The sequence below is a fragment of the Gossypium hirsutum genome, chromosome D11, assembly GCF_007990345.1.
Source record: "Gossypium hirsutum isolate 1008001.06 chromosome D11, Gossypium_hirsutum_v2.1, whole genome shotgun sequence".
Taxonomy (NCBI): Eukaryota; Viridiplantae; Streptophyta; class Magnoliopsida; order Malvales; family Malvaceae; genus Gossypium; species Gossypium hirsutum.
Window position 1 is genome coordinate 10,035,103 of NC_053447.1, and position 12,881 is coordinate 10,047,983.

General features: G+C 31.3%; 2 protein-coding genes across 3 annotated transcripts; one reads left to right on the forward strand and one right to left on the reverse strand.

Annotated features, from left to right (window-relative positions):
* Nucleotides 1-586: 586 nt before the first annotated feature.
* Nucleotides 587-2,542, reverse strand: LOC107912247 (two-pore potassium channel 5). Of its 2 annotated transcripts, none has more exons than XM_016840330.2 (2): nucleotides 1,195-2,542; nucleotides 587-1,022 (listed from the first exon to the last, which is right to left on the reverse strand). In XM_016840330.2, exons 1-2 carry the CDS (start codon nucleotides 2,331-2,333, stop codon nucleotides 875-877), a joined length of 1,287 nt encoding a protein of 428 aa, XP_016695819.1. In that variant the 5' UTR covers nucleotides 2,334-2,542; the 3' UTR covers nucleotides 587-874. The 2 variants fall into 2 exon arrangements, with proteins under 2 accessions (XP_016695819.1, XP_016695818.1); XM_016840329.2 differs by having other exon boundaries at nucleotides 1,174-2,542.
* Nucleotides 2,543-6,596: 4,054 nt separating this feature from the next.
* Nucleotides 6,597-8,331, forward strand: LOC107912245 (acyl transferase 4). Its single transcript, XM_016840328.2, has 2 exons — nucleotides 6,597-7,124; nucleotides 7,219-8,331. Exons 1-2 carry the CDS (start codon nucleotides 6,714-6,716, stop codon nucleotides 8,083-8,085), a joined length of 1,278 nt encoding a protein of 425 aa, XP_016695817.1. The 5' UTR covers nucleotides 6,597-6,713; the 3' UTR covers nucleotides 8,086-8,331.
* Nucleotides 8,332-12,881: the final 4,550 nt, after the last annotated feature.

The following is a 12,881-nucleotide window of genomic DNA, read 5'->3' on the forward strand; positions in this document are numbered from 1 at the left end:
TATTTGTTTAACTTAAACGAATAAATATGAGACCAAATAAGCACAAATACAAAATTAAAATTCTTAGTAGGAAGAGGTTTAAAAATAAGATTAACAGCTTTAATCCAAAATTCAAACTTTCAATAAAATTTGATTCCAAGTTGTTTGTTTGAAATTAAATTGAAACTAAAACAAATAAAAATTGAAGGATTTGAATTGAAGAATAATAAAAAAGGATAAAGAAACTAAATATAAGTAAAACTGAAATAAATGATAAAAATGGTAGTTTTAAAAAAACAAAGTTGTATCTAGTTCTACATAAATGAACCAATCAATTTCAAGCATAATTAAAGAATTGTATAATATCTCTAATAATCAAATACGAACTTATCAAAATCCGTAGTTTAATATGTGTGTAGGTCGGATCATATAAGAGCTAAACTCATCATCTAATCCAACAAATACATTTATTTAGAAAGTTGAAGAGTGAGTGAAGATAATTTGTATTATGGATCCCTCAATTCCACCTGTAAGATCTCTAAGCTACTTGAACAAGCAAAGAACTTTTGCGAACAAAACGAAAACGAAGGTAAAAGGAAGCATCATCTACGAATATGTATTTACTTTTCATTATATATATTTCAAAAGTGGGGATGATGAATACATAGGCAACAAAGAATTTACAATTCAAATATGAATGAGATCAGAAGCATCTCGTTGCCCTTTCTCTCTTTTCTGATTCCATTTTCTTTTTATATATCACAATATAAAAGTAAAAAAATTGGGATTTCTAACCTGAATGAATGTACAACTCCCCCATGCAAATGCCCTTTTCCAATAACAAGTCTAGAGAATCTCTAGACAAATGAATATAGTTCACTTGGTCTGTTGAATATCACATTTGATATTTTAAGAGATCAGGAAGAGTGATTTTCCCAGAGTTATTTGTATCCAGCTTGCTGAACTGATTGCATATCTGCAATATATCCTTCTCCCTAACCTTCCCCATTTCTTTGAGCTTGTAAATGACATACTCCGATTTACTGCAACCAGAAATTTTAAGCATCACAAGTAAAAGAACTACAAACAAGCCCCATTAGTCTGCTAGAGAATAAATAAACATCCTCATGAATTCATAGACTACAAGCCCTTTAATTTCAAACAAGCAGCACATAGAGTTCATTCCAAAATTACCTAGAAAGATAGAAACCCGACCTGATAAAACCATTGTTGTTTATGTCAGCAGCTAGCAAATCCTCAATAGTGATATCCCTATGTAGTACCCACTTGGCAATCCTCCTATGCCGCTTGTTAACCCTTGCTTCAGCCAAATACAGGAAAGCTCTAGCAACAGCCAGCGTCGAAATCAGGAGCCAAACACCAGCAAACAAGCGTCCAGGCAGAGTCTTAAAGGCCCTGTCCCCATATCCAACTGTGGTAACAGACATAACAGACAAGTAAATAGAATCAACCCAGTCCAAGCTCTCCACAAAGTACAAAATCAGAGATCCGATCCCAATACACAACACCACAACCCCAAGTGCCAAACCGACTTTAAGCCTAATCCTCATCCTTCCTTTGTCCACATCAACAATGTAATCCCTAGCTGAAAACCCTTGTTGTGATTTCTCCATCTGAATCCCAGTTAATATCATGTTCTCTTGCAAGTCGAGGACATAATTCACAACCCCACTCAACAATATATCAATAAAACCAAAACCCACCAACACAAACACACAAGCAAAAATCTTGGTAGCTGGGGTTAAAGGAGCTATATCACCATAACCAATGGTGCACATAGTGACTATACAGAAGTAGAGAGCATCAACAACCGGGTGAGTCTCGATACCCGAGAATTCATCTCTGTTAAACGAATAAATAACAACACCGAGAATTAAGTAAATGGAGAGCAAGAAAACAGCTTGCCTGATAATGGAGCTGGACTCAGATTGAGGTTTAGGCACTTGGTGTGTTTTGGGCTTCAAATCACGCATGACAGCCATGGCCGGAGCCGTTTTACATCGCTTGAGAGAACCGGGCTTCTTTGACCCTGTACTAGGAACAGGATAATCAAAACGGGGAGGGGGTTGAATCTGCGGGTGGTCCTCGATTTCAGATTGCAAGAGGGCTGGTGTTGAGATTGACTGTGGGATTGTGAGATAAAAGCCATGATGAGAGTCATCAAGGATGTGCCGAAATTCGGGTTTTGATTGGGGGGAGAGAAAAGGCTCATCTGCCATCTCAGAAAACCAACACAACAGAAAAAGAAGCCTTTTACTTTTTTGCGTCTTCAAGATCGTGGTGGTTGTTGAGAGGTAGTTGGCTTCAGGTTTAAACTTTCGACATTGTGACATTGCTTTTAAGGAACACACTCTGCTTTCTCTTTAGTCAAATATACATAAAAATTAAAAATTAAAAATTAAAAATTAAAAATTAAAAATTAAAAATATACCCACTGCACTGCACCTTATATACTATAATCGTTGTTTGGACGCAATATGGATTATGTTGCTTCATTTAGTAAAATGGTATAATTAGGTTCCAATTGACAACTATCACTATTTTATTCCTATAAATACCAAACCATCCTTTCTTTGTTTAGTCATCTCATTTCTCTTGCTTTTGTAGTTCTTATCCATTTTAGACTTAAGTATCAATAATAATATTGTTTAGTGTAGACAAGTAAAACAAACTTGGGTTATTTTCATCTCCAATTATTACATGTTAACCAAATTCTTTTAAAATAAATCTAAATAACTTCACTTTTATGCCTCTTTCATTAGTTAGTGCAATAATATTATAACTCTTTTCCTACTCCTAAATAGGAGGATAAAACACATTTAAATACATTTAAACTCATGTCCTCTTCTAGTGGCGACAATACTGATGTCAACTAAGTTAAGACTTAATTAATTGTATGTAAAATTGTAGAAGAAGTAAAACTAATGTATTACTTTATGAGTCTTGATTTGAATAAAGAGATAGCTAAAGCTCTTATCAAATAGATATTTGACATGGACACGAACTAAGTTACCTTCATCCCCTATCTCTGTATAGAAAAAAGTATTTCTTTATGAAACATAACTTTTGTCCAAAAGAAAAAAATTCCAATAAGAAGTTATTTTATAAAAGTGTTAATTTCCGTATTTTTTTAAAATATATTTATCAAATATATATTATCTTTTATAAAATTAAATAAATTTTATTTTTTTAAAATTAATGAAATTATTTTATAAAACATTTCATCAAATAAAATATTTTACAAAATAAAACGCAAAAAGAATTTGGTATGTATTTTTATTGGAATAACATATTGAAAAAGAATTGAAAGTTGGGAATCATTTAAAAAAAATCAAATGTATTCCTTAAAAATAATGTTAGAAATGCAGGAGAAAAAAACAGAATTTTAATATTAATTTTTGAGTAAGGACCTAAAAATAAGGGAGGAAAAACTTTTATATTAGAATTTACAAATGTAATAGCCTGATTTTCAGTAATGTCGGAAACAGTGTTTCGAGGCCACAAAATCTGGCGAGTAAGTTCGTAAATTTTATTATTTAATGTTTACGAGTCAAATATGGTTAAAAAAATTGAATTAGTAATTTATGTCTTATAATGAATTATTAGATTCGAATGATAAAACCCTAGTTCAAATGGTTTTAGAAAATGAGGTATCGGGACCTCGTTTCTATAAACTGAGCTGTAAATATTTTTATAAATATTGACGGAGTGCCATTAAGGTAGTATTAAAGTTTCCTTGAAAAATTTTAACGTTTCGACAGTTAATTAATTAAAAAGGACTAAACTGAAAAATGTGCATAACTTGCTAATTATAATAAAGTGACTAAATGGCTTGATTAATAAATGAAGAAGGACCTAAATAGCAATTATGCCTAAATGAAAAGATGTGGCGCATAACATGGAAAAAAATAATGAAATAAAGTAAAATTGTAATTAAATTGAAATTAAAATAAAATAAAAGTGAAATTAGAAAGTTTTTAGGCAATTCTTTATTTTTCTCCCAGTTTTCGGTTGCCGTTGATGAATCTATATGATTTTAGTTATTAAATGATGAATTTTAGATGTTGGTTGATATTTAAAAATATTTTATTAAGTAATTTTGATGAACTTTTCGATTAGGGACTAATTTGTTGAAATAGTAAAAATACAAGGGTTTTTTGAAATTATTGAAAAATTGGGCTGTATTGAATGCCGTGAATATTTTGCTAGCATGGGTTTGCATTAAATATGGTTAATTTGCATGATTTGGGCGTAGGGACTAAACTGAATAAAAGTAAATTTTTAGGGGTAATTTTGTAAAAATATAAAAATGACCAAATTGCATGAAATGAATTTTTTTATTATTTAAATTAATAAATTGAATGAAACATTAATTTAGATCAAGATCGGGTGGAAAATCGAGGGAAATGGAAAATTAACAAAATGCCCCTATATCTTGTTATTTATGCAATTTAGCCTGGTAAATTCGTATGAACTATGTTCTGTATAAATTTGATTAAAGTGAATGTTATTTGGTGATGAATATTATATATATATGTGTGTTCTATTGCTGGAATTGAATTATTATTGGAAATATATTATCGAATTTAATACTCAATTGGATTGAATGCGAGATTGAGTACAATTGTTCTGTGGCAAATGATGAATTGACGGATTAGACCATAACTGGGTTATAGCACTATGAACATAAGACCATGGTTGGACCATAGCAGTGTTTATATGTAAGACCATAGCTGGGTTATGACATTCTGATGATATGACCATAACTGGGTTATGACACTACGAATGTAAAGGATGAGTTGACGACAAATTACCCAAGCAAACCGAAGTTCAGCATTTGTTGCGAACTTTCGTGTTTACTTTCTGTTTAGCTCTCATGAGCTTCTGTTCAACCTTCGAGCTTCTGAAAGCAATGTACTCATATTCGTAAGCCGTTCTTCGAATGGTAAAATAACTAGAGTTGTTTTTGGATGACATATGTATATGAAGAAACAGTAAGAGAATGATATGTGTCATGATATGTATATATATCAATATCTTGATATGTTGATACATGGAAATTATGTAAGTCGTGATGAGTAATAAACTCAAGTGTGATATGTTGATAAAATAAGTTTATCAATATTGAATTTATATGAAATATGTTCAAGTATGCTAACAAGTGTTGTTGTTGACGCTTAAACAAGTGTCAAGCTACTGGTCAAATGGTAATATGTTTATTATATGATGCGTTGAAAGGGTAAATGCTCAAATGAAAATATACTTGTGCTCATGAAAGAATGATAAATTTTTAGTTATGCAATTTCTTATAAAATGAGTTGTCGTGTGATTAATTCGAAAAAGGTCTGTGTTTAAATGCACTAGCTTATATCTATGGTTGAATGATATGCTTATGACTGGTGTGTTATGCATATGGAATGAGTGTGGAAAGTAAAGAAACACAAATGAAAATAAAGAAATTTTGGAAAAGTTAAAGTTGTTTAAAATCTTATTATGCTAGGGATATCATGTGTAAGTGATACTGTAGATTTATTCACTTAGTGAGTTGTTAAATATAGCTTCATGAGTATTGTGGTAGCAACATTAGATTATTCTTGATAAGTATAAATTTCATATTTGAAAAGGAAGTATTATGATTAAAGTTTATACGAGCTTACTAAGCATCCATTACTTATGTATTTGTTTTCTTCTACTTTTTAGATTATCGGAAGCTCAATTGGGTTGGAAGCTTGTCGGAGATATATCACACTATCCATTGGTTATATCAGTATTTTCGAATGTTTTGATTTTGGTTATAATGGCATGTATAGGTATTTTGTTTAATGATGGCTTATATATAGTGTGTTGAGTTTAGCCACTTATTTTGACTTGTTTTGAATGTCTAATTATGGCTTGTTGATATATGTAATGTTGATTGTTAATAGACACAAAATTGGGTGAGAAATATGGCTTGTAAAATGACCTAGTTTCGTTCACACGGGCAAAGACACGGGCATGTGTCCCCTACTTCTAAGAAAATTTTTGAAATTTTGGAGAAAATTCCTTGAATACCCGGTTTAGTCCCGATTTACTTCTAAGGTGAATATTGAGCCTCGAAGGTCCATCTAAGGGACAATATGAGTGTTATATAATTGATTCTTAATATGTGTAACAAAAGTTGAGAAATGTCCGTATTTAATTCGTAAAGTTTGGTAGTGTTCCGTAACCATGTTCTGATAACGAATGAGGGTTAGGAGTGTTACATACAATGTGTAAAAACATTTTAAATGATGTAATAGGTATCGAGATTTAATAAAAAAACAAATTTTTAGTACTAGACTTGTTTAACACGGATTTTAATAACGTGATCTCATCTCTTATTATTAATATTGTATAAAAAATTATTATACTAAAAAATGTATTATGATGTTAATACCAATGCTAAATGAGGCATTAATAATTTATCATCGTATTATTCAATATAAAATTTAGTGAGTGTAATTTGTCCTACTATTATAAAATTAAACTAATTCAAAGCCACCTAACATAACTTATTGTGCACGCAACCGCTATTGGGCAAACTTTATAGTTTTCCATTGCCAAATTGAACTTGAAAGCCAAGATGAAGATTAGTCTAGTCTTAAATACAGATATCCAGTATCTGGTTTTACATATATAAGGATGGGTGTCTGTTAAAAGGGCAATCATCATTTTCTTAGCCATATTCTTTACCAATGGCGCTCTGTGTTGTGAGATCAAGGCGAAGCCTAGTGACTCCATCTCAGCAAACACCATCTGGCAAGCTTGACTTGTCATTCATTGATAAAGTGCCGGTTCTAAGATGCTATACCCGCACATTGCATGTATACAAACATGGCCCTGAAGCATCAAAGGTCATTAGGGAAGCTTTGTCCAAGGCCTTGGTGCCTTACTATCCACTTGCTGGACGGCTAAAAGAGTCCGATAACAATCAGCTTCAGGTTGAATGTTCGGGAGAAGGTGCCTGGTTCGTCGAGGCATCAGCTGATTCTAGCCTTCATGCATTCAATTACTTCGACGATGCTAATTTTGACATTCCTTATGATGAACTTCTTCCTGATCAAGTTCCTAACAGTGAAGGCATGGAACCTCTTGTACAAATGCAGGTACCATAATTTTGAATTTAAACCAGCAATGATGGTAATGTGATTAAGCCTAATGCATGCACCGTGCATGGGTTTTTCTTTTTCTTTGTCTCAGGTGACACAATTTGCATGTGGAGGTTTCGTCATAGGGTTAATATTTTGCCACACCATATGCGATGGCTTAGGATCTGCACAGTTCCTAAACGCTGTAGGGGAGTTCGCGAGAGGTATGGAACATCTAAGCGTTGAACCGGTGTGGCAAAGGGACTTTTTTCCAACTCCAACACAAGAAGCAAATGTTATCCAATTGGCAAACTTGCCAGTGCCACCACCCCCGATGCCTGGCAAGCCGCTAGAGCATGTGAGCATTGATATTTCCATGGATGAAATCAATCAGCTAAAGAAACAATTCCATGAATCGACGGGGCAAACTTGCTCTGCTTTCGAAATCGTGGCTGCTAATTTTTGGAGCCTTCGAACAAGAGCAATAAACTTGAAGCCAGGTACTGAAGTCCGGCTTCTTTTCTTTGCAAATTGCCGTCAGCTAGTGGAGCCTCCTTTGCCTAAAGGCTTCTATGGCAACTGTTTCTTCCCGATAACAATCACAGCTCCCTGCGACTTGCTTAAACAAGCATCAGCAATCGAAGTGATTAAACTGATACGAGAAGCCAAGACTAAGCTACCTTCTGAGTTTGGTAAGTTCAAGAATGGAGATTACTTGAGAAATGGGAAGGAGCCATTTCTAGCACCTCTAGGGTACACCACTTTGTTTATATCGGAATGGGGTAGGTTGGGGTTCAACCAGGTTGACTATGGGTGGGGCCCCCCGGTCCACATGGTTCCAATTCCGGGCTCTAGCATCATCCCTGTTGGCATCATGGGATCGCTGCCATTGCCTAGAAAGGGTGTCCGCTTGATGACATGGTGTGTTGAGAAAGACCATACCCATCCCTTCGTTGATCTGATGACGAAACTAGTCTAACAAGTTACCAGTGCTTGAAGTCTTGAACTGCTATTGCTTTACCCAACGCCAATGTCAATAAAACAACACAGCGCCACCACATGTTCAAAACATTTGTGCTTTTTATTTATTTGTATTTGGTATAATCTTCAATTTGATCTTGAAAATCTTCTCCTTATTAAAATTATCTCATTCACTTGTGGTCATTTTCAAATAAAATTATTATTTCTCATTAAGTAAATGCCATTGTGTGTAGTTTTATTAGAAAGCAATTTTCTATTTTTATGTTTGGTTCGTATTTAAGACTTGTGATTACATTTCCCATTAATATTATCTTTTTTTGAAAGTAGTAAGATAATCATAATATAACAATCACATAATTAACTATATATATTTTTAGAAAACTATTGATGGTTTATTTACTTTATAATAATATATAATTAAATTAAGGCTCTGCTTGTTTCATTGAAAATGGTTTTCGAAAAATGATTTCTGGAAAATGACTTACCTTTTTGGAATAGCTGATTATTTCTGGTGTTTGAATAAATCTGTGTAAAATATTTTCTATTGTTTAGTAGATTTCCTGAAAATATTTCATAAAATTTGTTTCCAATGAAACAAACATACATTTGAGATTTTATTATCTTTTCATTGTTTAATTGAGTTTATTTCATAAAGCTTATTTAGATTTTAATTAATCATGTTTTAGTTTTATTTAATCTTAATTTTCTTAATTAAGCTTAATTGTTAATTTCATACATTAGGGCATATAAATTTATGTTTAATTAATTTGAAAGTGGTAAATATTTATTTTTAATATTATTTGGATGAGTAGGTTAAAAAATGATTTAATTTGATAAAAATTGAAGTAAGGATCAAATTATAAAATTTGTAAATTTTCGAATTCTAAGGGTTTGAGTAGTGAAATTCGAAACATTGATGTAGTAACTAAATTATATGATTATGAAATATGAAATTTTGGAAAGTTGAGCATAACATAGTAAAGTTTGAAATTATAGGGGTTAAATTGTAAAGATTTCAAAACTTGAGTTTTAGGACTAATTTACATAATTTGAGAATTTAAAATTTTGCAAAATAGAATATGAAAGTTTAATTGTTCAAAAATCAATTGCTAATTTTTGGAAATTTTGACAATTTTAGTTGTAAGGACTAAATTATTAAATCTGGAAATTTTAGAAAATGGTCTATTTTGAAAAATTGTACAAAACGAGGTTTAGGATTGAACTGTGGAATAAGAAATCTATTTTTGAGGAATTAAATTGTAGAGCACTAAAAATTTGGATTTTAAGGACTAAATTATAAAAATAAAATAAAATTGAAATATAAGGGGATATTTTATTCAACAGTGAAAGAGCTTCTCCTCTGTTGCCCTAAAGCTTCCCCTTTTTATTTCTTCGATAGCGAAGACAATGAACAAAATCTTATCAGCTTAGAAAGTGTCTTACGGAAAAAATTTGGTATTACAATATTTACTTCTCTATTATATTGCTCAATACATTCACGGATAATATTACTAATTTTGGCGGCTCTAATAGTTACCATGAGTATTTCCTAATTATTTTTTGGAAGAAAAAAAAATAATGCCTACAATCTACAATAATGTAAAAGGTCAGAAAAAGGCTAATAAATTATTTCCTTCATCACCCCAAACAAGCTAATATTAACACTAATGGTGGGTGCGTAAATGTAACTCATTGTTTACAGAACTATTTGGAGTTCCTAAAGCTTCTTGTAAAGCTTGTTAGAAAACCTGTTGTCGGGCTTAATTAATCGCTCTTTGTTGTTTAAAATAAATTGTTTCATTTTTGTAATTTTCTAATTGTTTTAAAATCTTATAAATTGAATTAATCAAATTCAATTTTTCTCGTTCTATCTCATAGAAAACTTTGATTTTATCCTCTTTTTGGAGAATGATTTCTTTTGATAATTTATTTTTCACCAAACAAACATTTTAAAATAATAAAAATATTGTATGGAAAATATTTTACATGCAAAACAAACAGACCATGGGTAAATTTTTTTAATATAAATTACGTTAAAATAAAGATAGTTTATTATATATAAAAGTAAAATGTGTGCAAACTGCAAATTCCAATGGGTGCCAGCCATACTTGAACTACTATTTACCGGTGGCCGGGTTATAAATAATAGTTGTCTTGACAGTTGGCCCATTAGTGTAAGATTTGTTAATTTGAATAAACTGGAAGCCCAAATCTGACTGATTTAGGTCATGAATCGCAGTGTAGAAAAAACCATTGAAGCTGGCCCATACCCAGATGATAATCGAATATTGATGGTAATGACTGATTTGATTTCCTCATTATTTTTTAAAGATCAAAAGAAAATAATGTTTTATGCTATTCTCAAGTTGAGATTTGGATTTTTTTTGTCCATTTTGCGGATGGCATTGGAAAATTCCCCCATACTCACCGGAGACGGATGATAATGTCCAAATGCACCCCCACTCCAACTTTTCTTGGTGGGTTAGTCTTTTTAATCTCATCGAGGGCGAGGCGACTACAATGGGAGTTTTATTAGGGAATGATTTTCTTCCATAATTCTTGTTTTACCACTTCAAAATTTCATCCGTATGTGAAGACATGAATTTCAAATAAACGAAAAAAGAAAATCATCAAAACTAAATTATTACAACCCTATTTCCCACTCAAAAGACGTGATTGATCTAAATTTGATTGATCTAACTTGTTAAGGTAGTTGTAGTTAGTGGTAGAGTCAAGAAGTTGGTAACCGCTTGATTTTCCTAAATTGAAAAAAAATTATTTATATTTTTTTATAACCTAAAATATTTTAAATTAATGATAATAAAATTGTACTTTGTTTTCTTAAAAAATAATAATAAATTTATCTAAACACTAAAAAATATTAATTTTTCTAAAAGAATAAATTATTTTTCAAACATTATTTTTCGAACTAAATATAAACATCATATAGTATATTAAGCCAGCAACAATATTAGGCTATTTTATCAAACTAGTCCAAAAAATATTATATTTACAAAAATAACCTAGGTTTAAAAACAATCACCAAAATAACCTAAAAGGAACAGTAAAATTAGGTTGTGGCCTGTCAATGGCCGGAAGTCATGTATTTTTTTAAATTGTATAATACTGATATACGAAAAAGGGAAAAAAGAAAAACAAAAAAAAAATTTGGGTGCTGGCTTGTCAATAGCCGGCACCCAGTACAATTTAAAAAAAAATTTGTGTCAGAGTCAGATATCAGTATACGAAAAAAATAAAAAAAATTTTGGGTGTTGGCCTGTTAATGGCCGGCACCCAGTACAATTTAAAAAAAATTCTTTTTTTTTTCGTGTCAGAATCAGATATCAGTATACGAAAAAAATTAAAAAAAATTTAGGTGCTTAAAAAAAATTTCGTGTCAGAATCAGATATCAGTATACGAAAAAAATAAAAAAAAATAAAAATTTTTGGGTACTGGCCTGTCAATGGCCGGCACCCAGTACAATTTAAAAAAAATTTCTTTTTTTTTCGTGTCAGAATCAGATATCAGTATACGAAAAAAATAAAAAAAATAAAAATTTGGGTGCTGGCCTGTCAATGGCCAGCACCCAGTACAAATTAAAAAAATATTATTTTTTTCGTGTCAGAATCAGATATCAGTATACGAAAAAATAAAAAAAATTGGTGCTGGCCTGTCAATGGCCGGCACCCAGTACATTTAAAAAAAAATTTCTTTTTTTTTCGTGTCAGAATCAGATATCAGTATACGAAAAAAATAAATATAATTATATATAAACGATAACACAACGGTAACATATAGAATTTATCAACTGTTATTAGCTCTCTATATTAAACATTTTAATAGAACAATTTATGTAAGGTTAGATTAAATTAATGAAAATTTGAAAAAGAAAATTTTGTTCTCAAGAAACATTACATGGAAATGTAACTTTTTTAATCTTTAAAATTGTATTGCTAAGTGGACCTTAATCGAAGATGCAAGAATTAAAGAAATAAGATTTAAATTCTGTCATAGAAATTCTGAAAAAAATTTAACCTTAATGTATTGAAAAATATGCGCTATTAATCACACAATTATCTAGAAATTGCAAACATTTAAATTTTGTTCACATATTAGTTGCCTTTTTTTTTTCTATTTCCTCCTATTTACTATTACAAAATTAAAATCCCTCAAGTCCTATATATTTTTTGTAAATTTAGAATTTAGTTTGTATATTTTTATTTTTAAGAATTTAGTCCTTATATTTTTAAATATTACGAAGTCATATATTCAAACAAATAATTATGTTAGATTCATTAAATAAATATTAAAAAAAGAAAAAATGTAAAAATAAAAGAAATATTTACATAATAAATTTTAAGAAAATAAAAATTAACATAAAAAATTAAAATTGTCGCGATCCTAAGGACGTCCCCGGCGCTGGCGTGTAACGATCCGAATGCCTCCGTCGGTGATGCCGTGCACCTTGCTGAGGCTTTTGATAATTGCTCAGTCCAGAGTCCTGTGTCCCTTCCGGTGTAGTTAAAAAGGTGGAATAATTATATTCACCATAATCGGGACTTAATTGGTATTGCTTGACCGGAGGTGCCGATGGAAAAATATCCTCAGTGGTGGGTGTACGTGCTTCGGGGTGAAAGTCCGGGTGGTATGAGGATGACGATCCGGATCGTGTCGGATGTTGACGGTGGAGGTTGTCACCAAAAAAATCTTCAAATGATGGAGGAACTTCATGCACTGGATCCGAATCTATGAACTGTGATGATGATTCGTATGCTTCATTTTCGGCCTCGAGT

Excerpts from the sequence above, each read along its gene's own strand:
- LOC107912247 (XM_016840329.2), bottom strand. The coding sequence starts at position 2,333 with ATGTCACAATGTCGAAAGTTTAAACCTGAAGCCAACTACCTCTCAACA. Across the intron at positions 1,023-1,173 it reads TCGGGTTTCTATCTTTCTAG|TAAATCGGAGTATGTCATTT; the intron begins GTAATTTTGGAA and ends TTCTGGTTGCAG.
- LOC107912245 (XM_016840328.2), top strand. The coding sequence starts at position 6,714 with ATGGCGCTCTGTGTTGTGAGATCAAGGCGAAGCCTAGTGACTCCATCT. Across the intron at positions 7,125-7,218 it reads AACCTCTTGTACAAATGCAG|GTGACACAATTTGCATGTGG; the intron begins GTACCATAATTT and ends TCTTTGTCTCAG.